A 27,910-nucleotide genomic window follows, 5' to 3' on the forward strand; every position below is an offset into this window, starting at 1 on the left:
ACCTGACGCTATGCAGAGGCGGCGGAGACCCAACATGAACACAGCATGAAATTCACTTCCATAACTTGCCCAGTGACACCTCCTTATCATCATGCTTGTTCAGGACTTTGGCCGTTGCCAAGTCAAAATCTTCTTGTGTGACATGGACTCTTCTTTCTCGCAAGGCGAACATGCCGGCCTCTGTACACACACCCTTGAGTTCTGCGCCGGAGCAACCGTTCATTTTCTCTGCAATCTTAGTCAGGTCAATACCTCTGGTTAGGTTCATGCTCCGGGAGTGAATCCGTAGAATATCGGCTCTTGCCTCGACAGTTGGCGGTGGGAACTCAATCTTGCGATCGATGCGACCTGGTCGGAGGAGCGCAGGATCCAAGATATCAAGTCGATTTGTGGCCATGATGACTTTTATGTTATTGGTCGGTTCAAAGCCATCTAGCTGGTTCAGCAGTTCCAACATGGTCCGCTGTACCTCTGAGTCTCCACCGGCGCTTCCTTCTATACGGCTGGAGCCTATGCTGTCGATTTCGTCCATGAAGATGATGCTGGGTGCGTGTTCTCTTGCCATGACGAAAAGTTCTCGCACCATTCTGCTCCCTTCACCAATGTATTTCTGTACCAATTCAGATCCGGACACTCTGATGAATTTGCAGTCGGCATGATGCGCAACGGCTCTCGCCAAGAGCGTCTTGCCTGTTCCTGGCGGGCCATAGAGAAGGACTCCCTTTGGTTGAGCGATTCCGAGTGATTCAAAGAGTTCCGGGTGGTTCAGGCCCAGCTCGATGACTTCCTTGATCTCTTTGATTTGTTGATCGAGTCCACCGATCATGTCGTATGTGCTGTCCGGAACCTTTTCGACCATCATCAGAGAAACTAGAGGATCGACGGATGAAGGGAGTATCTTTTCGAGTTTGTACGAATCGGAGAGAAGGGAGACTCGCTTGCCGACGGTCAGTTTGGCAATGTCGACGCTGTCGGCGATATCGACAACTATCAAATCGTCAGCCCTAAACTTGATGCCTGACCATCTATCGTCACGACTCACCATATTTGCCTTCCGGATGTACCTTTACCAGCACCTTCTTGGTCCCCATCACCTTGACGACTTCGCCAACATAAGAGCCGGGCTGTTGCAGCAGGCCCAGCTCTTCTCGCAGCAGCCGCACTCTTGAGTTATAGTCATTCCGTTGTGCTTCTAACCGGCGCAGCACCGCTTGACCTTGGAGGATCTCCAGCTTGAGAGCTTCGATTTTGTTGTGGTAAAAGTTGTCGAGCGCCATGATAAGAGGCCGTTACAAGGACGTAGGGTGGCGGATAGGGAATCTGTGTTTCTGAATTCGAAAGGTCACTAAAAGGAGAGATCAAAGTGTCTAGATGGCGGAAACTTTGTGGACGTGCTTGATGGCAATGGTGGTGGTAAAAAGAATGGATGGAATGATGTGGACGCGACTGCGCTTGGGAGCCTGAGGCGGCGGCTACTCCTGGGCGGCGCCTAACGCGGCTAAAGGAGGACAGGAGATTCGGTTGCCACAAGGGCTATGTACAGTAGCAGGCTAGGCGGTTCAATGCCAGCTGAGGCTACTAAGCTCACTTACAGTACAAGTAACAAGTACAGGCCCCTTCTCAAGTGCCTTGGTGCCACTGGGGTGCCTCTAGCTCCTCTGTTTTAGGCTCACTAGGCACTGACTTCGGTGCTTTCGGGAGATGACGGCGGTCCCGCCTGGGGCGCCTGACTCCGGCGGAGATCCGACCCAGCTTTGAGCACCAGTAGCACAGCACAAGCACCGCAGCAAGGCATCCTCGGCCCACCAACTTCGCACCCATTGCTTGTCAAGACTTTGGTATGAGCTCAGTCTGCAGCTGCTCCCAGCTATTTCCTTGTGTGCGACCTGTAACTGACACCTGACCAAGGTTAGACGAGGTTCGTGTTCTCCAAGTTTCTGGCAGCAGCTTCTTCTTCCCGTCTATCCTACTTGCTGCTGGCTCTGGCACGTGCGCCAATTGGCGTGTCGGCTGGCGCACTGGTTTTCGTCGCCCTACACCACAATACCCCATATCGTTAAAGCATCACTAACATTGTAACCAGTCGCCATCCATAGACCGACTCCCTTCGCTCTGCTATCAATACCTGATTCGATTCAGAATCCCCTCGCTCGTTCCTTTCCCCCTCAACACCTCGATCTCCCTTGCTCCTCCATCAGAGATAGACACCGTCATCAACACATCATATGATTTGAAGTACCCGTGCCCTACTTGATGCATCCACGTGCCTTGACCAGGCATCGACCCGCCTGTCTGTCTACGAAAGCTGTGTCGGCTTCATAGCGCAGTCCTTCAACCCAGCCCTTCCCGAGTTATGGTGGTAATTTGAAGAACTCGATGAAAGAAAAGTATCAGCCAGAATGTCGTCCAGTGACGATCCACACAAGAACTCCGATGATAGGGTTGTGCAAGATTCCCAGTCTACGCCTAGGCCTCCTTCAGTCGCCGGTTCCGGAGTAGCGGACTCCAGATCTCGAGACGAGCCACCAGCAGCAGATACCACAATTCGACGAGATTATGGTGAGTTCAGGCTTTCTTAAGTGTAATGAATCGACCTGCTAAATCCAAACAGGGACCCTAAGCAGCGGCGTCCATGCCTCGAGCAGCCAGAGACCACGCAGCGGATATCGAACTGACGAGGCCCAAGAGGCTTCTGCATTGCCCCCGTTATCACCACAGGCGACGAGGACACGAAAGCCTCCTCCTATGAGAAGGATCTCGACTCGGAAACAATTACCCCATCGGGGCGAACTCTTCTCTGTGGACGATGACCCTGACGAGGTCGAGGTAGACAGAGAGCTCCAAACAACACCAAGCACGCAGACCTTTCCGTCTGTGACCCGTTCACAATCCACCGTTCGTCGGCGAACTGCGGTTGCACCGCCGCAGTTACCGCGTGTCGATTCCGCAGAAGAGGAGGCAGAGGATATGGTTCAACAGGAGGCTGCTGCGCTGCCAGCGGAGGAAACCGATGGCTGTGAAGAAGGTGGAGAACTCGGAGACTCCGAGGACGCGGATCTGAGTGATGCTGAGAGCTTCACGTTGAAAGATCGACAGTTGGCCATTAACGAAACACATCCATTCGGCATCAGGATTTGGAAACCCGCCTTATACAAGAAATCCAGATCGGTGGAAAAGGGGGCTGAAGAGGATATTCATTCTTCACCCAGCCAGATTGTGAGCACCTGGTTGTGGTTCTTCAACTGCATATGGACTGTCCTGTTTGGTTGGTGGCTGAGTGTTGCCGCGCTTTTCGGAGCCCTTGTCTGCTACCTATTCGCCTTTGACCCTAGTGCGGCTGCATATGGCGGGGTCTTCTTGGGTCTAGCTGGCTACCTTTTCTGGCCCTTTGGAAAATTCGTGAAACTTGAGCAAGACGAGAACTATGCCGAGGAAGACGAAGGCGAAGGTCGCAGCATCAGCGAGTACGAACGATGGCAGAGTGGAGATCTGGAGTATGGTCGACTTATGTTCGGACCCACCCTTACTCACACCGGATCCATCGTTGGCCGACATCGAAATAGTGTCGACTCTGCAAGTGAGAGTGATAGCCTTCTAGACCGGAGTGGGAGAGGAGACCGGCAAGAGACGAATGTGAGCACAAAAACCAAGCGACGACTGTTTGGACGCGGGCAATGGACTTTGGGTAGAGTCATCTTCTTCATCTTCTTCTACTTCAATGTCGCCCCATTGATGCTCCTGGTGTCGATGGTCTGTTGGTTGATGGTTTTCTGGATTCCCATGGGCCGGGTCACCCTCATCTTATTCTATCACCTACGAAAGCGACCGTTGGCTCTGACTTTCCATCGAGATGTCTCGCAGGCTAGAAGCTCCACCAAGCCCTCATCAATTCTACTGTGTACTTACCGGGCGGTCGGGATCAAGTACTGGAAGTACACAGTCGATGGGACCAACATCTTCCTTATCAACTTTCTGGCGATTGTTGTCTTCGTCATTTTCGACTACTTCATTCTCAAGATTGCAGCTGGGTTGAATATCTGGCTGACAAGTCCGGCACTCATGTTCACCCTGGCTCTCATCTCCATCATCCCTCTGGCCTATTTCATTGGACAGGCAGTGGCGTCTATTTCAGCTCAATCATCGATGGGAATGGGTGCTGCGGTCAATGCTTTTTTTTCCACTATTGTCGAAGTGTACCTTTACTGCGTCGCCCTTAATGAGGGAAAGGCTTCCCTTGTGGAGGGAAGCATCATTGGCAGCATCCTCGCCGGCATCCTTCTCCTTCCCGGGCTGTCGATGTGTTTCGGAGCAATAAAGAGGAAAACTCAACGCTTCAACGTCAAGTCTGCTGGGGCGACTTCCACAATGTTGCTATTCGCCGTCATTGCAGCATTCGGCCCAACCTTGTTCTACAAGATATACGGAAGTCATGAGCTGATCTGTAGAGCATGTACTGCAGAGGGTGTGGACATTCCAGCGGATTGCCGACAATGTTATTTCCGACAGGTGCCTGCTGTCTCGGACGACTTCTTTCTCAAAGCCGTTCGGCCATATTGCTGGATTGCTGCTGTTTTTCTCTTCTCATCCTACATCATTGGACTCCTGTTCACTCTACGCACCCATGCTGCTATTATATGGAGCACCGATCTGGACGAGAAGAAAGCTCAGCCTCCGACCGCCGACGTCAGTCCGATGGACACTCGGCATCAAAGCGTAGTCAACTCGCAGAATCTGCCTAGGCTTGACGGCACTTATCTTCCTAGATCAGCTATAAGGGAGTCTCAATTGTACAAAAAGATTCTGGGTCAGAGCCTGCGGTCTGCAGGACTTCCAGACGGCGATGCTAATATGGAACGAGAACAACATAGTTCTCACGAGAGCGCGTCACACGTCTCGGTGATTGACCACCAAAACAAAGGTGACTTGCCGCATCTGGTGCCGCCAAAGTCGAGTCACGGTTCAGAGGACATCCGAAGTCCCACTCTACATCCTGTGCTGCCTGGACTATCTGAGGAAGACAGCAACAATCTTGTTCGGCAGGTTGCGGAAATGGCGGCTACGGCAGCGACGATTGCCACTCGAGACGCCGTCCATCATCCTCGGACTGCGTCGTACCAGGCAACTCACGCTTACAAGCTAGAGACGGCAAAGACCCAAAAACCATCCGTGGTCCGCAGAGACACTGCGGCAGAAGAGGGCTATGCAAACGCTGCGATCGAACAAGCTGCTCAGCCCGCCGTGGAGGGCGGTGGCCACGATGCTCCGAATTGGTCCAGGACAAAATCATCGATCATTCTCCTAACAGCAACGGTTGCCTACGCTATCGTGGCTGAAATCCTCGTCGATACCGTGGATGTTGTGCTCGACTCCGTCGACATTGATGAGAAATTCCTGGGCATCACTTTATTTGCATTGGTACCCAACACTACGGAGTTTTTGAATGGTATATCATTTGCCATGAATGGGAACATTGCGCTTAGCATGGAAATTGGATCAGCATATGCATTGCAAGTGTGCATGCTTCAGCTCCCAGCTTTGGTTCTCTTTTCGGCGGTGCGTTGGCCGTTCATTGACCCGCAAAACCTCATTGACCACACCTTCAATCTCATCTTCCCGCAATGGGACATGGTAACGATCATTCTTTGCGTCTTCCTGCTCAGTTATATGTCTGGGGAAGGGAAGAGCAACTATTTCAAGGGCAGTATTCTGGTCCTGACGTACCTCGTGGTGGTCCTAGGCTTCTATTTCAGTGGCTTCACCACCCTGAGCATCATGGGGGTGGATCCCAACGATACATTGGCCATCATGTCAAGCATGGCGCGGCAACAAAATACACCTGCCGGGGTCCAGACTCCCAGGGTTGTCAGTGGGAGAGAGTTATAAGGGGTACATTCAAAATCTCCTGTCCAAAATCAAGTGACGGGTCGATTGTTGTGACTTGTCTCGGGTTCAGATGGGGATTTGAAGGATAGGATGTTTTAATTCAGAGTCGAGTGGTTATGCACATTAGTAGATCCACATTGGACAAAGGCGTCGACGCCCTAAATGATGAATGAGAGGGTCTTTTAATCGCGCTCCTCCTTGGTACAACTAAATGTTCAGACATCTCCACGAGTATAATCTCTGCGGAAAATTGACAGTGAAGCCGCCTACAGCTGTAATCAAACCTGGGGAAGGGATACCTACCTAGGGAAGAGGAGAATCACGTGCACGTAACACTCCGTACACGTAATGGGTATACATAACAGCAAGAAAAATATAAGATGAAATGTTGTTTCCTCTGCTGAGGATTTCATGTAGGAACTTTAGCGAAGAGCGCCGGCGGCTCGGTCAGTTTGGTGGCACGATTGAGCGGGCTGATTATATTATGCTTGATTAGGTATCATGAGACGGTATAGCAGGATAACACGTAAGTAGCGTGAGCCCTGAGATCCCTTTCCTTTGCCTCTTCACAGTGCCCACCCAATGATGCTATTGTGAAAGAGACCGACCGCCTGGAAGGCTCGCTTTTCCTTCGCTGACCCGTGTGTATGTATGCACGTATGTACTGGAATTGAGTGATTTGAGTGGAGTGGAGTTGAGAAGCTGGATTCGCTTTGCATGCCCATATCCCTTGGCTTAAATGAAGCAATTTCCCATTTTTCCTTTGTGTTCATTGTGGTAGAAGAGTCGCATTTCCGCCACACAGAAAGACAATGTCGACGTTCGTTTGTTGAAGCGTCAAATGGCGCATCGAGAACTGTGGAAAAGCAATAATAGAGGGATTCAAAAAAGGAAAATTCGGTTAAGAAGTGCGGCTCTAATCGGAGCGGGTTATCTTGGAACGAGTCGAGAGTGGTCGAGGCTCCATCGGAAGAAATAAATGGTTCTGGGTTGAGCTGAGATCGGACTTGATTGGACAACTGGACATACCCTCCTTGAGCGGAGCGGGTTGATTGTCGCTATGTCGACGTGAAGTTGACCGATCTGCCGCATTACGCTGCAGTTCCAAAAGAGAGAGACACCAACTGACTGGATCACGTCAGAGTCGAGATTGATCATACTTAATGATTAGTAGAGCTCTCCCGTCCTTCGACCTCCTCTGTGCATGCACCAATCGCACTGATTCGGATAATTAGCCAGGTACCGGATTCCATGAATTCAGACTTTCGGGGAGGAACACAACGTACAATACTCTCACCGCAACCGGTCCTATGAATATAGCAATAGCTGGCTTTACAGCGCTTGCATATCCTCGCCCATCGCCGCGTACAGTTCTGGCACTGGCGTCCACAATCCCAGCAGTCTCGCGTCACTGCTGCCTGGCCGGGTCTGAGTTGCACGTGTGGTTGTTCATGACGTTGATGGTGCTGTAGGGGAGAGAAACGATGAGACCGTTAGCAAACGCATGTCAGTAACGACGGAGGGACGACGGAGAAGAAGGGCCGATGGGTAGGTAGTAGTATTTGCAGGTTGCAGGCGGCGGAAGCGTCTGGTTGGCGGTATACTCGCCTCGATGGCGGTTTGGGGATGAAACATGGCCCAATCTTGGTTTTCGAAAACCTTCCAGTAGATGTTCCAAATGGGTGGTCTTCTTGTCCTTGATGCGTTCCTTGGTTATCCCCCAGCACCGCCACCACTAGCTCCGGCCGGATATTTGGCAACGAGGCAGGTTTCAACACAAAGACCATTAAATACCTTGAGAGGATGGCTATTAGCCAAAAATCCCCCTGGCGGAGCTAGATCTTCCCTTCGTTCCATTCTTGAAGTCAAATTTGGTCCTCCCGGGTGCTCCAAGTTTTCCACGTAGGCGAGTCTTTTCGACCGTTCCGGGTTGTAACAATCAGCGCACCACCATTGATGACAGCTATCGCAATGTCGGTTCGTGAGGCACCAAGTGCAGGAAACAATGAGTCGCTGAGGAAGAATCCGTCCATCTTTAGCTAGGCGGAGTGGAGGTCGAACAGCATCAACCAACTTTCCTGTGTGCGGTGGAGGCCATAGGAGTGGGAAGGCGCGGAGATCGCTCTCTCCCCAGACAGGTGCTCCGTGGGGGCTTCGACCACAGCTTGCACATCCCCTCGGCCCAAGCGCCACGGTTGCCAGGGGAGGGATGCCGGGTTTGTTATCCGTGAGATATTCTCTAGAGGCTGGGTGAAGGACAGGGGCCATATCGGCGTGCATGTGGGTGCACAAAACGGCATCAAAGCTGATTATCCCTTGGCATGTTTGCAAGGTCTCTTCCCAGGAGGTTCGTGTTGCACGGCCTTGAGATATGACATGGCCAGACGCATCATACCAGGGTTCCACGTCGCGTGATCTGGCCCCTCCGTTCATAGGAGAGTGACCTCCCGGCTGGACGCCCTCGGAGTTTATCGTGCCCATAGTATCGAAATTGTAGTGGAAGGCGTGACTGAAGTCGAAGGCCTGTTCCTGGCTGAGCGATGATGGAGGCGTGAAGACGTATAACCCCTGTAGTCGAGGAGTCCCTTCAGGTCTACTTAGTCGACAAAGGTGGCAGAGAAGCTGCTGCAGCTTGAATTGATTGACGTTGAGACATCGCCGTATGCTGAGGAGACGTACGTTGTACTCACTTCTCGTGACGATGTCATTGATCAGGTCTACGGTCACTGACGCCAGGTCGTCGAGGACTAGGGTCTGAACGTTCTGAAGAACTTTCATTTTCCCCAATCTGGCTAGGACGCCACGGAGTGGCCCAGCATAAAATTCGTCTTCCGTCAGGTTTTCGTCCATTCGTTCTGCGCGCCAGGAATGACCGCCGGAGTCGATTCTTGACAGGAGATTGGGCGGAACGTAAGCTCCCCGGCACTTTGAAAGGTCAACATATCGGAAGACGCTTGCTGTGCGAAGGAATAGCTCTCGCAAAGAGCGGGATGTTCGTGCCAAGGCAAAGATAGTTGAGAGCGGCAGATACGGTAGGGTGTTGTCGAGGATGATGGAGTTGGACAGAACATCGAGCAGGGATGGAGGCAGACAGTCTGACGGAGCCTGGGACTCGATGGCCATGGTAGGCGCTGGAATGAACGACCCAGTATTGCTCCAGGCAATGATATCAGAGGCGAGGAGTGTCCTCTTCGAAAAGCAATCGGGCGCAATGGCTAAAAAGAGGTAGGTGTTCTGGAGGGAGAAGGAGCGGTCAGGTGCAAGCGGCGATGAGACGGTAGCGGCAGCCGGCAAAACGCGATGGGATAAGGGTGGATGTTTGATAGATTGGATAGGGGGAGTTGATGAGAAGTAAATGGGTGTCGGTGAGTTGGTGTGGTGGTGGTGACTCCAATATCCACTAAGCCGCATTGAGACTTCCGGCACACCCTGTTGGGGAGGCTAACCGTATTTGGACATTGGGACGTGGGATGGCGGCGAGGCTGAATCACCGCAATCAATGTCGCCAGATGCACGACGCATGGCTCGACACGAGAAATAAAAAAAAGACAACTACTATTCGTCTCGATTCGTATCATCCCTTCATATCTCATGTTTCATATCTCGGCTGTGCTAGTTATTACCTTAGTAGTACTTTTCAACCCCACATGCAGAAGCTCCCAAATTGACCCAACCACGACCCAAGCACTAAAACGTAAAATCGTACAGAGTGTCGCCAAACTTGTTGCTGAAACGTCTCGGCCCGACATCCAGTAAATCATTGTACCTTCTTCCCTTTGTGCGTCCCGAGGTCCATTAGGTCAATCATAGTGAGACCGACCCTTTCACACTCGGCCCAGTTCCGCTGCCGCATCCAAAACCTCTCCGTTGCGCTTTCCGCCGAGTTACTCGTAGACACAGTCTGGTTCCTTTCGTCTTCTTCGAGACTCTGTTTCGTAATGCTGGCGAATGCGTGTTCTCCAGATTCGGTCATGAGCGGACTGTTAGGAGGGGAAGCAAGGGGTCTAACCGCGTGGCCCAACCCGGCTTCCTCAAGGTACTTGCGACGTACCATGAAGCGTTCGCTGCGCTCCTTACGCATAGCCGCAGAGTCGAGCTTGCTGATGGCTGTCCTGACCAACAGGCGCACCAACAGGAAGGTGTGCTCCGAGACGAAGACGCTGAGCAGTAGTGCCCACAACTTGATGGCATGGGGTCTACCATCTGGCCCTTGCCCATCACCACCTGAGAACATGTACACCAGCGCCGCGGAGGTGATGCTGCCGAGCCAGGCGAGGAATTCGAGACTATCGAGCCAGGGTCCAATGGAATCAGCTCGGGCAGGATTGGGTCGTCGGCATTCAACCGTCAGTTTGAAGGTGTCACCCCTCAACTCGATCCAGTTGTTGATAAAATATGAAACCGGTGTGAGAGGCCATATGACACTGAAGAGCGAGAGGTAGCCAAATTGTATGCACATCTCACGCAGGTCTGAGGTCACATCGTATTCTGGTAGAGCAGCCTCTTCGCGGACTCGAGTTAGGAATTCCTTCTCCTCGGGTGGGTCATGGTCAGCGACTGAGGGTGTAGTCCCACCGTGCTTTTCTGCACGCTGGGATTTGATTTCTTTAAATTTCTTGGTCCCTCTTTGTGTGAGGACTGGCATGACTGTTTCCATGGCGAAATTGACGACTTGGGCCGTTACTGCGAAATAGATCATCTGGTTACGGAGACGGTTGGGGTTGATGCTGAAGGCCGCAGGAGATGATGTCTCAAGTTGCTTTTCGTTCTCGGCGAATGCCTTAACTGTCAACCCAAAGATATCCAGATAAGGTACCAAGATGGAAGCAAAAGGGACGTATACGAAGGAAGTTAAGAAGATTGCCGTATACGAGGTGATGAAGTTGATGACGAAAACCTTGGAAATCATAGCCCTATCATGAGCGTCTTGAGTTTCATAGTTTTCGTAGAAAGTGAGCCTTTCGGCAAATCCAGTGAGGTAGTTGCTGATGGTGGGGACTGCAAGGGTGAGGAGAATGGTGGGAAGGAAGACGAGAATGGACTTCAGAGGGCCGTCGTAGACTTCGGAGATGAAGATTTCGATGGCGTAGCAGATGCATATAACAGCTCCGAGTACAACCACGCATAAAGCTGCCAGCGGGATTTGGAGGAGTTGTCTCTGGAGTCGCTTCTTTGCTGGGAAGTATGCGACTTTCTCGCCCGTGACGGGATCCGTGGTAACTTTCTCCGGTTCAAACTCTCTCCTTTTATCCTCGATCAATGACACTCGCTTGACGTTCCATCGAATAGCCAGCTCTCGTTCTTGACGTTTCCAGTATTCGATGAATACGACACACCACAGGCCATTGACAATTGCATAGATAGGGGAGTAATTGCCCAGGAGGACCCAGCATGAGAAGCCGAAGGCAGCAGGAAAGATCATGAAGGAGAAATAGGATTGCAGGAATGCATAATAGTAGCCAATCTACTCTCGTCAGTAAACACACAAACATAGAGGAGAATCGTTAAAGAGACGGACCTTTTCGCCAACAGTGTTCCTGATTTCGTCCAGGTCACCTGGTGTCAGAAATGTCTTCCGGGTAAACTCAGTCAGCCATGCCTTGTTTTTGACGTGGTCATGTAAGGGAAACACAGCTTCCACATTCTTCCATTCGCCGTGTTTTGGTGTGATACCAGCTCCTCCTTCTTCCCGTGGGCAGCATATCATGTGGTGAATATGTCGATGTCGCTCGGCGACAGTTAGAGGCTCTGAGGTCAGAGTTTGTGCAGGGTCATTGCTGGGCTGAAGTTGTCGCACTCCGTGTAGCCAGTCTTTTATCCTTGATCGGTAAACTACGTCTGCAAATATCTTCTCATCGGCGGCTCTGACAAAGACTAGCAAGGATGTTTCATCGCCTCGTCGCACTTCGGTGGTCAACCCGATTTCGGCGAGAGCTCGAATGAGTTTCTTGAACTGGGTAATGCCCGCTTCCCTGTCTGAAGGACGTCAGTATCAGGATCCATTGAAGAGGGTAGAATTAGTACCATCTTGCGGCATTCGGTAGCTAATGACATAGTCGACATCAAAGTTGGTCTGTAACACCTTAGAAGCCATGTTGGCAGCGAGACCGGAAGGGGTGGAAGGTGGACGTGAGAGAGGAGAGGAAGGGCTTTGTCCCGACGGACAGCCTTCGATGAAATAATCCCTTATCAAACAGCTGCCCTAGTAGAAGAGCGAACAGACGAAAGTTGGAAACCTAGTGGTGTAGCCAGCCGCATGAAATGAGCTTTGGTCGTCGGTTGAGACGCGACGTCATCAATTTAGCAGATCTGGTGAGCTAGCATTGGCGAGACTATGCCTAATATAGCTAGTTTATGATTACATCAGCATCCTCGTCAACCGACCAATCACCTAGCAACCATTTTCGTTAGTCCCATTTAAGCAAAGAGTCGAAATTGAGCCTCGGCATCAGAACGAGGTAGTCACCAGGAATCTCGCTGTTTGGTCACCCTTTACCGGGCGGAGTGTCAGACGGTGCGCCTATCCACGGCCTGGAAAGAGGTAAGGCAATTCAGTGCTTGTCTTATTATATCCACCCATATCCATCTTGAACCCTGACGCATTCTTCATCTTTCTCTTCTGGAAGGGCGAGCTGCATGACCGTCGAACGGTGTTCATAAGCAATCATGGCGAACAAGGTCGAGGGCGCGACATGGAACCAGTCATACACAGAACCTGACCCAAACAACTATTCTGCGTACCAACGAGAGATCTACAGCTCTCTACGGGCTCCCTCTTTCTCTACCAAGCCGTCTGAATGGGAATCCCTGGCCCGCTCCAAAGTCCCTGCTGCTAATTTTGGCTATGTGTATGGAGCCGCGAGCAGCGGCCAGACTCATGCGGCCAACATTGCCGCATTCGATCGCTATCGCATTCGACCTCATATGCTAGTCAATGCTACTCGCCGAGACCTGAACGTTGAGCTGTTCGGGACGAAGTATAGTAGTCCTCTTCTTCTAGCTCCAGTCGGGGTCCAGAATATCATGCATGAAGACGCTGAAGAGGCTACCGCCAAGGCTTGTCAAAAAGTCGGCATACCCATGATTCTCTCCTCGGCCGCCACGAGAACCATCGAACAAGTGGCCAGAGCCAATGGGACCGGTGACCGTTGGTATCAGCTTTATTGGCCCAGACCTCAGTGGGAAGAAGTCACTGTGAGCTTGCTAAACAGAGCAAAAGCCAATGGATATAAGGTCCTCGTCGTTACGTTGGACACTTTCAACCTGGCTTGGAGACCAACAGATCTTGATACAGCATACCTACCTTTCATCTGGGGCGACGGCTGCCAGATAGGACACTCTGATCCGGTCTTTAACCGCAGATATGAAGAAATCCAGAAGAATGATACGAGAGGGTATGGAGAAAAGTTAGCCGAACTCTGGGCAATGATGAAGAGACCCGGCTCCGTTTACGGCGCGGCTCGGATCCTGACAAACGTATCCCTACTCCAAAAGTCAAGGGCTTGGCTGGACGTCTTGAATTCCGGGACATATAGGGAATGGAAGCACTTGGAGATTTTGAAGAAGCTATGGGACGGGCCAATTGTTCTCAAAGGCATTCAGACAGTCGACGACGCTCACAGAGCAATAGACTATGGAATGGATGGCATCATTGTGAGCAATCACGGAGGTCGACAATGTGATGGTGCTATCGCTTCCCTCGATGCGCTGGCCGAGATTGCCGCTGACGAAAGAGTCAAACGATCCAACATGACCCTGATATTTGACAGTGGTATTCGTACAGGGGCAGATATCTTGAAAGCATTAGCATTGGGTGCAAAGGCGGTGTGCATTGGCAGGCCTTTCATGTATGGTCTTGCTATCGGAGGACAAGAAGGGGTAGAGCATGTCCTCAGGTGCTTACTGGCTGACACTGATAACATGCTGGGCAATATGGGCAAGAAGAGTGTGAAAGAGCTCAGCCGGCATGACCTACAGCTGCGGCCAGAATCAAAGCTCTAGACAGATTTTACCGAAAAGGCGGGATTGCAGCGAGTGGTAAAACAGACTGCTTTGCAAGAGATTGTGCTCGACGTGCTCCTCCGAGAGCATTTTAGAAGCGAATAAAAAAAATACAGGACCAGATACAAGATCACGGCTGAGAACATTATCCCCAAACTGCAGGGCAGCGGGGGGAGAGCCGTGTAGGATTATGATATAACCCGTGGTGTATCGTTGTCCCTGAGAAGACGCAGCCTCGCCAGCTTCATGTGTGGGGGGGGGGGGGCCAAAACAAGCAGCACAAGTCTTTCTAGGACGGAACTTGCCGTTGAACCAACATGCATCTACCGATACGTGCCGGGGACGAACAGATATACCACGCACTCACGCTTTGTGACAGGACAGGATTAGACGAAGCGCTACTGTCAATATGGGGCCCCAACGGACAACAGCTGGGGGAAGTTTACGTGAAGCCACCGCCAAACCAATGGTATCATTCTACAGATGCATAAGTTGCGCCCGACAGCAGCTCGGCGGCCAGCCTAACCCGTCTATGAAAGAGAGTCTGCAATGACAGCAGACCAAGTTGGCCTTCATGTCCGCCGCCCTCCATCTAGTGCAGAACCCCAGCACTCTCTTTCAGCCTCATCCCACGCAGTGTTAGGCAATCCCCGTGTCTCTTACAATTCGTGGAGAGGTTTGCGGCTGCTGGGTGCGTGGCTACGTTCCATTGGCAAACATGTGTCTGGGTGAAGGCTAAGCTGGTGCTGTTTGTCAATCCAGCAATACATAACTGCGATGGTCTCCTCCATCCTCATCGGGAATTCCTTGCTTTCTGCTATTGTGGATTCTAGGAGAATCCAGCCTGATGCCAATATACACTGGATGCAAGAACTACTGCCCCCATACGCCCGCTAACGCGACATGAGCAAGCCTAGACGTATCTCTAATCAAAATAAACAAGGCTGGGCCGAGGATGGCGATGGCCAAAAGAGTAAAGCAGACGTCTTTGTCGATTCGACTGCACTTGTCACCGATCCACAAATTATACGCATATTCTCAGTCTTGCAATCAAAGTCCCCAAAGCTGGTCAAGGCATGGCTCTGGGTTCTTGCGTTGGCGATATTCTGTGCCTGGCTAGCCTCTTTCACTTACGCCGTGTTCATCAGTGCAAATCCAGTCCCGCGTTTCTACGATTTTTCGCCCAGTATCACAGTCCGTGTGGTCAACACTGCTTCTCACGCTGCAGTATACTTGGCTGGGTGTATGGTAGAAGCGGTATTTGACGCTGTCTGCTGGGCGGTGATTTCTGGTAGAAGAGGAGCTTCACTCACGACTTTTCTCGCCACGAAGAAAGATACGGGAATTGGAACTGTGGCGTCACTGTTCTTGACGTATGGAGGACACCAGCTATGGTGCATTCTGAGGTATTTCATGGCATATATCGACTCACACAAAGCTTTGAATACCCTGACGTTTTCGGGCAGGCTCACTCTCATGGTCAGTGGTCGGCTCATAGGCTTGCCACTTCTCAGTAAGTCACCCCGCTTTCTAAGTTGCATGTTTTGTATGAAGCTGACAGATAGTTCTCTGCAGGCGGCTTATCCTACAAAGACGTCTATTATCCCAGCCAAGTGGTCTCTGTCGTCGGAGGGATCGCTCCTCTCCACGATTCAGTCGTCGCATTAGAAAAGGCCAGTTATGGTGGCTCGCAACCCACTTTCCAAGAAGCAAGCATAAACACAATGCTCATAAGCTCGACCAACAGCATCCTCACCGACCCCAAGTTTGTTACCAGCGTTGCTCCGATATCTCCGAACTGCCGGGGGCCGGACTGCAAATCTTTGTTCCTGCCTGGAGGCTTGGAACTGGTCCTCAGAGCGGATGGGACGACTCTGTTTGACGGGAAAGAACCGGATGACCCTGTCATCATTGTCCACGATGCTCCAGGTTACCAGATAGAGTTCTTGCCACAGGGCTTTACGTTCAATACCGCTGTCGACTGTCAAGTCTATGGCCTGCCCGTCTCTGCCCTTTATGCATGTGTGGCAGGTCGTAACAACACAATATTTAGCGGTGAGTCAAAAAGAGATGATTTAGCCTTCAGGATCTTTAACACTCTGATGATGCGGTAGGGTTCACAATCTGTCCTTTCGACTTGATGAGTAGCGGCGCTTGTCAATCGGACTTATCATGGACAAAAGATCTCCAAGCGTCTGTCGCCATGATCATCTACCAGCGAACGTCGACCGTCGCATACGACCGGTCCAACTTTTCGATCCTGAGTGTCGAATCCTTGGGGCCTGCGAAGGTGACCAGTGACGAAGACTCGGTCGCCGACTTACAAAAGCTTTTCTCCATCATGTACCCTCAGTTGACGACCATCCTCGAGGACATTGAGACGTCGGTTGTCAAGTTTGACTCGTCACAGGCGTGGACGGACCTCGCCTATTTGGCCTCTGTGTACTGCCTCCAGGCTGAAATCACCGCGGCCGAGCTGTTCCTCAATCACGGCTATCCCAGCTGGACCAACGGCCATAGGGACATCTTGGAAGGATTCCTGGCCATCCCGGTCCAGTTCGGAACTCTTCTGCTGCAGGAGATTGACAAGACAGTTCTCCTCACTGGCGGCATGACCACGACGGCATCATTCGCCCGAGTCTCTTTCCGTGTGAGATCGGAACCCTGGGCCCTCGTCATGTTTACGTCCGTCGTATCCGGCCTTGTTATGTGTGCCGTCTTGCCCCTGCTGTACGCTCACTGGGCGGCAGTACGGCGCAATGCTGGACCCGAGCTCTCCCCAACCCTTCGCGCCGCCTTTGCAAACGGGAACCCGTTCGACGCGTCGCCCCCGGACATGTGGCCATCCCTGACCAGCTGCCTGTTCGGCCGCTGCCGTCACAATCGCGGAAAATACTCCACCGCCCTTCAAAGCCCAACGCCGGGCGGTGGGAATAATACTCACGTGGTTGCGCGGAGGGTCGCTGACGAGGTCCTAATCGCCGTCGACCGAGACCAAGATAAGCTGGATCACGGGAGTAAAACTACTGTGCCGGGCTGGGAGAAAGGCGGCTTTGGTTCCTGGCCTGTTGGTTCACCGCCTTGAAAAGGAGGTGGGGCCGTGGGCTACATATTATATTCGCTATACGTCTTTTTTTTTTGTCTGAGCCTTGCTGGTATTTACTACCATTTTTTTTCCTAGCTCAAACACTATGATAGCTTCAGGGAGGCACTGATGTAGGCGAGTTGCTGTCGGACCAGGCAGCCCGGGAATGCTTTCTGCCATCCAAGTATTGAGTACCTAAATGTTCTCGTAGAGATTGCTCCTCGCATGGATCCCTCTTTGTTTTCACATGCACTAGCCCGGTATTTATATAGCTACAGCTACATCGTATTCCCGACGATGTGCTTGCAGGTTACGAAGCCTATACTCGATCTCCCTACCTGGTCCAGAAATCCCTAATTGGCCCCCCTATTCCCATTCCTAAGAGGAGACTTCACCGGGCCAGCTCCGTACATATATGCACGTACGAATCGGTGGAGCACTCCTCGTCCCATATATTCTATGGTCTTTATTGCTGCCAGTCTTCCCTGTCCAGAAGTGCAAGTTCCCAGTTCCGTTGAAACCAACAATTTTGCATCCTGCATGCGCGCCAAAGGCTGTTGTCTGTACAATGAGTCCCATTTCGCACAGCGATCCTGGCCGTTCAGATACGTTGATCTAAACGATGCGTTTTCTCGCACACGGCCTCAGACCAATCGACCCTTCTCACTGAACATACATCACAGGTTGAAAGCAGGCAACTGCTCGAGATCAATTAATAGTTAACTTCAATACGGGATCTTGTTTCCATGCTTTGTCTGTCACGCCACCCGAACAAGGGTATGGCCCACGAACGTATCGTATACAAGCGTACCTCGCACGCATTGGCTTGGCAAGATGCAAACAATGCGAGGCCTCGCAAAGTTGGGTTCGCACACAACGAGTGCGCTGATAGCTGCGTGGCATTACCTGCAATCCGCTGATGGTAACAGGTTTTCTCTTGCGGAACTGGCCACGGCGGGGTGAGCCTGACAAGAAGCAATGGACTACGTGTCCTCTTTCGGCGTTTTCCTCTGGACCATCATATACTGGGACGCGGGTAACCGCTATTTCGCTTTGGGGGGTTCAAAGCCAGCGTGCAGGGAAGAGAATGCTGCCGAACATCGCAATACATCTTCTCGCAAAAGTTGATCATCGCAATGCGTACTGATGGGATAGAACAACAGGGGAAGTAACGAGATGAGACTGCGTATAAACTCCGCAAGCATCAGGAAGAAGCCCCTGGGTCCCCTTGATTCTTCTAAGATTTTTCTTCTTCTTCGACTCTGCCTTGTATCTTCGCCCGCTGCTACAAACGGTGCAAGTTGGTCTTTCTCCAGGTGAAAGGATTTGGGGCGCTTTCCACAGTCGGTTGAAGTTGTTACCTCGTTGAAATTGCTCTCCTTCCTCCCCCGGGCGTTTGCGGAGATATCGAAGCACAAAACGGTTGTTGTGCTTGCTCAGTCGGCGGCAGGGTTCTGTGCCCACAACTATCCAGACCCACCGCATTGCCGAGCACGCACTCAGTCAGCTCTCTCTGAAATACGAGCTTCCCTGATTCCAAGGATGTAAGACTGCCGCCACATTTGCAGGACCACCTCGTAAAGCGGTACGTGACGGCTGCGGTGTTTCTTCGACTAACAGACTGCTCGGGAAGGACTTGAGGACTAATTCACACCTCGGCAGCGGATGTCCAATGTTCAACTTTGCTGAAAACACAAGCTGGCTCTCACAGACGGGCAGCTCTTCAATGTGATTACCATATTTGCACGACACATCTTCCACGATTAAACAGCTACTCCGCAAGCCAAATAATCCTGCCAAGACGGAGGACGCAAAGCGCCAACTAGAGCTAATGGAGTATCTCAACGCGGTAGGGGTTATTGCTGGTGACAGACTTCAAGGCGAGCCGGATCATGCCGGCAATGGAGCTAGACTCTGATGTGCTGATCAATCAAGTACTGTAGAGTCGGGCGTTGATATCGTGGAGATCAGAAAGTTTGCGGCTCAAACCTTCACAACGGATATCAGGGTTACAAGCCTCTGGTGTGCCAGATAACAGAAAAATGGCCTGCCGAAATATCTGGATCGAGTTGTAGTAGTACAAATCGACATTTTGGGATAGACTTCTAGCGTCGTATTCTATCTCTGAACAAATGATCAGGCTCGGTGGGCAATTTCCCATGGCAGTTTCTTAGTGGACTCGTTAACTGGAATTCTGGATATGGTCTCAACGCATCCTGTCTTTCTGTTTTATTGGATTCGAGCTGGTGCGCGGTCCTTCCGGGCTACGATGGAGGAGTGTACCCTGCATAGCACCACCAGAGGAGGGCCCTTGTGGGGAAAGGGGTGAATGCTGTTGGTGATACGGGCCCTGAGGACTGTCCGTTGCTGCATATTGATATTGCGGTTGGTGTTGGTGGTTGTATTGAAAGATATTGTAGGCCACATCGCTGGCTATTCTCGGGGTCGTGAAATAGTAAAGATATCTAACATTACTATTTGCAGGACCTGAAGGCCCAGAATGTGTTTGGAAGACGTAACGTGACCAGGGCGACTGATCTGGGTTTGGGGGTTGCGAAAAGTTTGGTTCTCCTATTGGCTTTAACAGGGGCATCTGTCCACCTGGCTGCACTTGCGGATCCGGTAGTAGTGAAGGGCACTCTAGATCTTGCAGGTCGACACCAGAGTCGGTTACAAGGCAGGGGTCTGCAAGAGGTCCTTGGAGCATAGCGTGAAACTCAGAACTTGCTTCATGTTGCGCTGGAGGTTGACGCAGGGTCGAGGGTTGACGAGATGCACTTTCGATTGCAGCGAAGCTTCCCTGCTGCGATTGAGTGCCTGATCCACCAGTGTTCAGGAATTGTCTGAGTGTCTGCCACAAACCAAACAATGTCACCGATCAAGTGGCCAGCTGCTTCTTGACCGATACGCGCTGTAATCAGACTCAGTGCTGATGGAGAACGCCGCAGTCTCTGCATCAGAAACGTATTGTATCGTGCGTCCGCAGCTTCCGCTTCGAAATAAGGTATAAGGTGAAGGAATTTCGGTGACTGGCGGGAAACAGGTCTTATAAACCTCCTCCCAATAAACCTTTTCGTTGTTGTTGGCCTTGTTTTTCTTCATCTTTTTGTCACGAAGTCTGGCTCTTTGATCGTCATCAAATCCATCTGCAAAATCTCGCTGTCGCTACTCGATCGGTACGAATGCACACGCCTCTAGAGCTCTGCGATGTTCTTGTGTCTCCTTATCACTTCCAAGTCTTGTGCCGCATCTGTCGCAGAGAAAGATATTGTGTTTCTGATGTAGATGCTGCTTGAGACGATTCAAGTCTGGCCAGCCATGGGTGCTACACGCCTTTTGCGATCCGTAGCGATGCGGAGCATATTTAAAGTAGGGACAAGCATATATTTGTCTCGGCTTCGTTTCCATCGACCTATCATTCTGAGAGGAAGATTTCGGCCTTTTATGCGGTGGACGACGCTCAAGGTTGTCATCGCCGTCATCACCCGGGGCCCGTCGGATGCCTGTTTTCTCTTCTCATTGAAAAAGAATCGTGGCGCATGCTCAATATCATACGGTCAAGCCACGAAGATCGATGCTGAGATAGAGCACCTTCGTGACCAAATGTCACTTCAGCCCCTGCCATGAGGAGTAGACTAATCGTGGAAAGATCGGGACTCAATATAGCATGGTGCAATGGGGTAAGATTGAAGCGGCCTGCGACTATCATTAATTTGCCATGAGCAGGAAGGCGAGAAGAGATGTCTGCTTTATCTTGAGATCATATTTGAGGTGAAGATGCTTGATTTGCCGGACACTTTGAGCCCACGTTTGCACCATACTTCAGTAATACCTGAACAATTCCTGCATTGCCTGCAGTACCTGCCAAGGAAACTGGAGTCGTTCCGCTTCGATGGTCATTCACGTCAGCGCCTACATCGAGGAGCAGTCTGATTATCAGCACATCTCCGGCTGCAACTGCCCACATCAATGGTGAATATCCGTATTTTGGGTCCACGAAGTGTAAATATGCATAATAATGGATGAGAAATTTTCAAATCTCCAGGTCCCCGGCTTCGCATGCAAGCGACAACGGTGTTCTGCCTTCCGAGTCGGTTTGATCAAGAAGCTGTTTCAGATTTGAATAGTTTTTGACAGTCTTAGCCCATGGTGATGCTGCCGCTTTGGGGTTCGCTTGGGATTCTCTTGGGATTCACCATGAGAATGATGACCTTTCAATGCAATTTTCAAGCTCTGTAGCCATACGCGGAGCAATCGTGACAAGTTGTAGTACGACGCAACATGCAAGAGAGACGATAATCGGTAAAGCTGCACTCCTTCCCCCACCAGTACCAAGGCTCGAGACCAGGAGAGAAGCAATTTCTCCGAAGGAAAGGGGAAGGATCGTGTCCAGAGCTCCCCAGAAGCTGCGCTGACATCTGTAATCTGTAGATGTTGAGCCAGAATGTTAAACAATGGTCCAAGAATGGGAAAGCAGTATTCAGGTTCTGTTCGCCAGTCTCCGTATGGCTGTAAGCCTCCCGAGACCAGCCACAGTACGCAAGACAGATGTGAGCAAAGTGCAAAATTTGGACGGCCCAGCTTCCGCCCCTAACTTGTAGTTCGAGTGTATAGTGAAACTCAGATATGATCAAAAAGTCCTGTACACTCGAGTGAACTAGATGAACCCGGAAGTGGTTCGCTGTCGGCCAAGCTTTGTAGATACGGCCATATTTGCTGCAAATAATTTTGACCAGCCCCAAAGTACACTTGGTACACACTAGTCAGATCAGTCGATAAGCTTCTGACAACATGTATAATGTCTGAACGGTCTTTAGTTTCATTGCAGACGATGTGTAGAGCCAGAGAAACCCATAAAAGATCCCAGCAGCCTTTTCAAGGATGATATTGAAAGCTTCATCTTTGAAGTGCGAGAATGAATTCCCGTTCTTTGCGTCGCTGATCTCGATTTGGGTCAGTGAAATTGACAATGTCCTCTTTGTTCTCTTGATCAACCAAAACCCTCAGGTCGTCCTCGCTGCAAGAGAATGTATTTCGCGAGGAGACGCAGATGCGTAAATGACTTGGTGGTGCTTGGCCGAGTGCTTGGCGTAGAAACTCTAGGATGCTCACATTCATCCAGTGCGTCAATAACAATATAGATTGGATAGTGTTGGCCTATGCCGGACAAAAGAAGGTTGAGCTGATCGACCAAAAGAGAGGGCTCGTTCACCCACTTTCCTCGTAACTGATTCGCGAAATGGAACGCAGCTGAATCCAGGATATCGTGCTCACAAGGGAGAAGTTTTGATTGATTCCAAAGTTGATGCAACAAAGCGCGGTAAAACTCAGGAACTGATCGTCCGGTCCCGTCTGTGAAAGGGTCAAAGGAGTATGAAACTGCGATGACCGGGGCTTTATCGGCGTCCGGACAATTCCCATGATCTAGAATATGTTTCATCAGTGTCGACTTCCCGGAGCCTGCTTTTCCATTGATCCAGAGGATCCCTCTGTGTCCCTTTTGGACCCATTGTTCGACGACCGAATTCTTGCAAAGCCAAGAGAAGGTAGCGTTAGCTGGCGGAGCAATGCGTTGACGGCCATCTTCAACCCGAAAGAGTGCCCAAGGATCGGCAATGCATGAGCCATTTTGTTTGGAACATACTCATTGGAAGCTGTTACCAGTATCATCGTTTCCGGGTGATTTTGCGCGGTGAAGATAGAAAGGGAATGTCAGACTTTTGACTGCTCCAAGGACACGATGGTAATTGACGGGGTTCGTAGAGAGAGACTCCTATATGCTCTTTTGGACATCCATTAGACATTCCAACCAGCCTGGGAAGCGAGTACATACCAGGTGATTACCGTGTATCGGAGTACTATTGAAACCTTGCCAAATAGTGTCCTCTTTCATGACGATATTAGCCATGTGGGAATCAGGGAGACTCGAACTATTAGGTTCGAGATCAGGAGTGTCCACTTCTTCAAAGAAAGAAATCAAATTGATACGCGAGGTATTTGGGTTGAGACAATCCCAGAAGTTTGCCGTGATTGACTGAGCAGGTGACAGGATATCGTAAAGCCGTTTTTCTAGAGTACGAAAGTCCGCGTCCCTGTCACAGAGCTTGAGAAACTTCCAGATGGCTCAATCGGCGCGCTCGTTGACACAATGGGGAGTACCGATGAAGACTATGCCTTTCGCATGCTGGGCGAAGTTGCGGACTTGTACATCGCGGGAAGCTAGATCATCCGCACGTGTTTGTGAGCAGATCAATGCCTGTTTGACAATGAGACCTCCTGGGCTATGGGCGATGAAGACCAGCGGGCGGTCAAGCTGTAGATAGAATTAGCCATCGATCCCAGGAGAAAAGAAGAGTTGAAACTAAAAGAGGGGCAAGTGCTTGTGGACCCCGGTAGGCGTTGGACCAGGCCAATGTAGACAGTTCTCATTTTTTGGCAGGGGGAAAAGAATATTTTCCGTTTTCACACCATTAGCAGTCGCCGACGGAAATCGTACGGGATAGAGGAAGTTTTTGCCTGAGCCCGCGAGCAGGGTAGGTCCAAAAGTATGAACGACGAAAACTTGTACCACAACAATGGAAAGGTACTGACAGTATTGTCGGCACTTTGTGGTTGGTAAATAGCTTCCAGTAGGTAATGGCCCTGCTTCTCAATTGGATCACTGCGCCTGAGGGCGAAGTCGTAACCGAAGGTGGAAAGCCTGTCGCCAGGCAGATCGCGAGGAAGCAACAGTGATAACCACGAGGAAGCCTGGGCGCTCAATCCATGAACAGCAACTATGTCAACGACTGCCTCCATGGGATCTGGTGCATGTAGCATGTTTAGTTTGGGTTCCGCCGACATGATGAAGGAATTCCCACGCACAAATGTTCGAATTGCCAGAATATCAAAGTCGAAAAATTAGGCAAGGATGGCAAGAAGTAATATCTGATTTAGCAAAAAGTACCCCCGACAGTGGACACCAAAGAGACCCAAACTTTGGACACAGACCACGAAGAATGGAAGGAAAAATGCAAGGAGGACTAATGTATTACAGGTGCTAACTGTGATATCGCCAACAGGCGGCGACTTGCATCCGCGGCACAAGGCGAGCTCCAAGTATTGCGAGCTCTGGCATTGAGAGCCAACACATTGTTTTGCCGTGCAATTGTGAGGTATGCATGGGGCTCTAGAGAGGTCCGTCCGGCTGCGAAGCAGGGCGTTTCTAGGATCCAAGGACCTAGCGAACATCGTGTAAGCACCACCCAGTCATCGTCGATGGTGGCGCACAGCTCGTGTTCTTGATGGCGCATGACATTGCCTGGCGGCCACATTTGTCATTAAAGGAAAGCACCCTGCTCGACTCCAGGGATTCGCATGGAGCTGCCCTTGAGGGCTGACAAGCGTGGAAGATATGGACTCCAGAATCTGCCTGACGAGGCGTCGAGCTTTGAATTTTTAAGGTGCGCTGTGGCCGGTACGAGTGAAAGGTCGAGTTGGCATCATCTAGTCCCTAGAACATATTGAATCATGGCAATATCGTGAGTGGCGACGCAGGAAGTACTAGAAGAAGGCAAAAGAAGAGGAGTAGACGGGGAAATGAAAAGATGATGTTGAAAGAATAATTTCGGTGGTGCGACGGGTTTGAGTCCAATTGCCAAGAAAGAAGCCTCACCAGCCAGGCTTCAGCCTCGTCACCGCATCATCTTCCTCTTTCCCTCAGTCTCAGCACACGATAATATGGACCCCATTCAAATTCCTTATTACTACGCCCACCCCGAGGATATACCTTCAAAACTCCCGACCAAGGACGCGACTGAGAACTTGGTCGGCCGAGCAGATCCAGCTGGATGGTGATTTCCGTCGGAATGCCTTCCTCAAACTCTCCCTAGGTTAAAGCTGTGGCGCCCATCAACCCGGGCTGCGAGTACGACGACTTCCAGCTCGACGTGAAGCAATAACGGGTGGAGGTGCTTCGCGAATCCTTGCTAACAATCACCACGATTCCTGAGTCTGACAAGCTCGCCAGCTTCACGAACATGAGCTTGCCCCTCAAGCCAGCAACTCTGGTGGTTTCAACGGTCATTAACTCACAGCAGGACGCGAGGCCCTCATTTACCCAGAATCTTTTCAGCCTCGCCATGCCGAAATAGCAGTGCAAGAAACGCTTGATAAGATGGACTCTACCCGGCCAGCCTGACGGAATGTGGTCTCACCCTTCTTGATTCTAACATTCTGCTCAGCACTGGCCATATTATAAGTCCTGACCCTGAAATATGATGCCAAGTGAAGCAGAACTAAATGTTGGAATTGTGGTCGGCATTGGGGCCTTAAATAATGACGAGGTTCGACCAAGATTGGACATTGATGTGATGATTGCCAGACATCCGGACGTGTTCAACCTCTTTCTTCTAGCTCTCATGGATCTGAAGGCAGATACCTCAAAACTTGGCTACTTTTCTCTCGCTGGTGCATCTCCGAGAATCTTTAGCAGTATTATGCCTCCGCTAATTTTTTCGCCTCGCAGGAATTCACGGACTTCCCACTGCTCTTTGGGATGGCGTTTGCAGGGATTTCCCGGATGGTACAGGTGGATACTGTGCACATGGCAGGCTTGTCTTCCCAACATGGCACAGGCCCTACTTGGCCCTTCTCGAGGTCTGACGGTCTTCATGTTTCTGACTGAATGGAGGGCCTGATTCCAGTCACAGCAAACCCTGTATCGAAAAATGATGGCTATCGTGAGAGAATTCGATAGATCATTCCAGTCCAAGTACCTGGCTGCGGCGAAAGCATTTCGACTTCCCTCCTAGGACTACTTTCGCCCCCGAGACGTCGACGCAAAGTTTCTAGGTATTAAGTTGGAAGGAAACCGCACAAGGCACGACTACGACTTTCGCATGCCAAACATTCTCAATGTGTGGGAAGTTATGGTCCGGCTGCCTCCTTACGACCAATTGGAAATCCGGAACAATCCCCTCTATAACTTCAAGTTCACCGACAGACAAAATTTGGACAAGGATTGGGCCAAGGCTAAACTGAGGGTAAGTGCCTCTTTGTTACAGCCCTCTGAGACTTCAATCAACACGGCATACAGAACTATAACCCGAATCGGACCGTACGACATCCAAGGGATAAGGACTCCAAGTATCACAATGTACAGGTATTGAGCGACGTTCTTAACAGTGGGCGTGAGGGTAGAGCCTCGATGATGCTCGACATTTTGAACCCTCATTCCACTCGGTACCCGCGGCTTGGGGATGTTGCCTCAAACTTAGTCCTGCGTGAGGGAGATTTGACAGACAGGACTTTCCAGGGGGGCGTCTAGCATATTGCCCAGAGAAGGAGGTGGTAGACCCGCGAGTTATGGCTCGATTGAAGCTCTGCACGGTAACTATCACAGCCTCGTTGGCGATGCTAATGGTCATATGTCGAGTCCCTCGATTGCGGCTTTCGATCCTGTTTCTTGGCTTCATCATTGGTAAGCCGGCCCGGTATGCAAGGGCCCTTTGCAAGCACTAAATGCATATTCACAGCAACGTCGACCGCATCTTCGCCATCTGGCAGGCTCTCCATCCAAAGGCCTCCATCCAAAGGCCTGGTTCCCGCCACCGGGAAGGGACTCAAGAGCCAAGCGCTTAAAGCCAGAGAATGAAAAGGACTTATTACCTTTCTACAAATTCATATTGAACTGGGGCGAGGCTACTAGCCATGGGTATCAACTCGTACGGCGGTGGGTATAGTCTCTTCCCAACACGCACACTTAACTAGGGGAAGTCCTCTCTGTTGGTAACTTGGTTGATTGTTCATTCTATGAAGGATAGTCCCCCAGGACTATATAAGAAGAACCATAGTCTAGGGTCGGCGCCCCAGCCAATCATAACGCTATCCACCACTTCAAACTTCTCCCATTACAATATGTGAGCTGGGCCCAATATACTACGATTCCGACTGGTCCAGGGATATAGAGAAGTTCGGCTACACATATCCCGACTTGGACCGCCTCAGCAACCCCAGATCGATCTGGAGCAGAGTGTACTACAAGTATATCTGGAGCATTCGGAGTGCTTCGAGCCGCAAATTCTCCACGCCAACTGCAGACACGATGGCACTCAACCTCAACCGGGCCCAGGTGTTCCAGTTCCCTGAAACGAATTCGAGGACTGCTGCTACTGAGTCTCTTCATCCTGTGACACGAATCGTTTTTCAAGCGAGTCGCGTCGTCCGCCCCAGACAGCCAAACAACAGAGCAGCTCGCCGCGCAAGACAGAGGCTTTATGCCTGCCCCCGACAATGAGATCGCCCCCCACTTTGACCGGGAGTGGTACATTGACAACGTTGTGAAATGGTTGCATCCCCTTCCCTTCACCTCCCCGGCCCCGTTCGCTCTAAACTCCTCTTGGCTTTCTTTCCAACCATGAAAACCCGAGTGCCCAACTAACATGCCATGTTCCTCAGGAACGCCTTCAACGGCCCCTTCACAATATACTTCTTCCTCTGCCCTAAATCAAGATTCCCCGACGACCCGGCCGAGTACGCGGTCAGTTCTTTCCTCGCCAGAATCAACCACGTCTTCGCCGCGCCGCGCGAAGTCTGCGACAACTGCGGCCAACCAGATGCCGCAGGGGTTTTGGCGTCCGACACAGTTCCGATTACGCCTTTGCAGCTCGACTACATGGTCAACGGAACGCTCGAGAGCATGCGGGCCGAGCATGTGTGCCCGTTCTTGGTGAAATACTTGCGCTGGAGGGTCGTCTCCGTAAGTCACCATCCCCTCTGCGCATTATCGCGTGGAAGGAAAGAAGTGTGAACTGGTTGTGTGCTGGGGTTGGGTGGATTTTCCTAGACTTGGTCAGCTGATCCTCGTCGACTTTTGCAGGCATGAAACTCGATAGCCGATCCGAGGCAACTACCGAATTCTGAGGTCTTGGTCAGTGCGAAGATCAGTTACGATGACGGGTC

At 51.1% G+C, this 27,910-nt stretch overlaps 8 protein-coding genes across 8 annotated transcripts; 4 read left to right on the forward strand and 4 right to left on the reverse strand.

Annotated features, from left to right (window-relative positions):
* Window positions 1-52: 52 nt before the first annotated feature.
* On the reverse strand, window positions 53-1,277 carry Z519_04291 (26S protease regulatory subunit 8; the record flags this gene model as incomplete). The annotated part of the gene is made up of 2 exons (XM_016762037.1): window positions 53-987; window positions 1,043-1,277. 2 exons carry the CDS (start codon window positions 1,275-1,277, stop codon window positions 53-55), a joined length of 1,170 nt encoding a protein of 389 aa, XP_016622375.1.
* A 1,122-nt stretch (window positions 1,278-2,399) lies between these two features.
* On the forward strand, window positions 2,400-5,883 carry Z519_04292 (calcium/proton exchanger; the record flags this gene model as incomplete). Its single annotated transcript, XM_016762038.1, has 2 exons — window positions 2,400-2,559; window positions 2,612-5,883. 2 exons carry the CDS (start codon window positions 2,400-2,402, stop codon window positions 5,881-5,883), a joined length of 3,432 nt encoding a protein of 1,143 aa, XP_016622376.1.
* Window positions 5,884-7,596: 1,713 nt separating this feature from the next.
* On the reverse strand, window positions 7,597-9,006 carry Z519_04293 (uncharacterized protein; the record flags this gene model as incomplete). The annotated part of the gene is made up of 1 exon (XM_016762039.1): window positions 7,597-9,006. The coding sequence occupies one exon, from the start codon at window positions 9,004-9,006 to the stop codon at window positions 7,597-7,599; it is 1,410 nt and encodes a 469-aa protein (XP_016622377.1).
* Window positions 9,007-9,640: 634 nt separating this feature from the next.
* Window positions 9,641-11,977, reverse strand: Z519_04294 (uncharacterized protein; the record flags this gene model as incomplete). Its single annotated transcript, XM_016762040.1, has 3 exons — window positions 9,641-11,347; window positions 11,402-11,859; window positions 11,908-11,977. The coding sequence occupies 3 exons, from the start codon at window positions 11,975-11,977 to the stop codon at window positions 9,641-9,643; spliced, it is 2,235 nt and encodes a 744-aa protein (XP_016622378.1).
* A 572-nt stretch (window positions 11,978-12,549) lies between these two features.
* On the forward strand, window positions 12,550-13,884 carry Z519_04295 (uncharacterized protein; the record flags this gene model as incomplete). Its single annotated transcript, XM_016762041.1, has 1 exon — window positions 12,550-13,884. The coding sequence occupies one exon, from the start codon at window positions 12,550-12,552 to the stop codon at window positions 13,882-13,884; it is 1,335 nt and encodes a 444-aa protein (XP_016622379.1).
* A 903-nt stretch (window positions 13,885-14,787) lies between these two features.
* On the forward strand, window positions 14,788-16,969 carry Z519_04296 (uncharacterized protein; the record flags this gene model as incomplete). The annotated part of the gene is made up of 3 exons (XM_016762042.1): window positions 14,788-15,397; window positions 15,460-15,939; window positions 15,999-16,969. 3 exons carry the CDS (start codon window positions 14,788-14,790, stop codon window positions 16,967-16,969), a joined length of 2,061 nt encoding a protein of 686 aa, XP_016622380.1.
* Window positions 16,970-23,093: 6,124 nt separating this feature from the next.
* Z519_04297 (uncharacterized protein) lies at window positions 23,094-23,812 on the reverse strand (the record flags this gene model as incomplete). The annotated part of the gene is made up of 2 exons (XM_016762043.1): window positions 23,094-23,282; window positions 23,561-23,812. 2 exons carry the CDS (start codon window positions 23,810-23,812, stop codon window positions 23,094-23,096), a joined length of 441 nt encoding a protein of 146 aa, XP_016622381.1.
* A 3,583-nt stretch (window positions 23,813-27,395) lies between these two features.
* On the forward strand, window positions 27,396-27,758 carry Z519_04298 (uncharacterized protein; the record flags this gene model as incomplete). The annotated part of the gene is made up of 1 exon (XM_016762044.1): window positions 27,396-27,758. The coding sequence occupies one exon, from the start codon at window positions 27,396-27,398 to the stop codon at window positions 27,756-27,758; it is 363 nt and encodes a 120-aa protein (XP_016622382.1).
* Between the last annotated feature and the right edge of the window lie 152 nt (window positions 27,759-27,910).

The sequence above is a fragment of the Cladophialophora bantiana genome (assembly GCF_000835475.1).
Source record: "Cladophialophora bantiana CBS 173.52 unplaced genomic scaffold supercont1.5, whole genome shotgun sequence".
Taxonomy (NCBI): domain Eukaryota; kingdom Fungi; phylum Ascomycota; class Eurotiomycetes; order Chaetothyriales; family Herpotrichiellaceae; genus Cladophialophora; species Cladophialophora bantiana.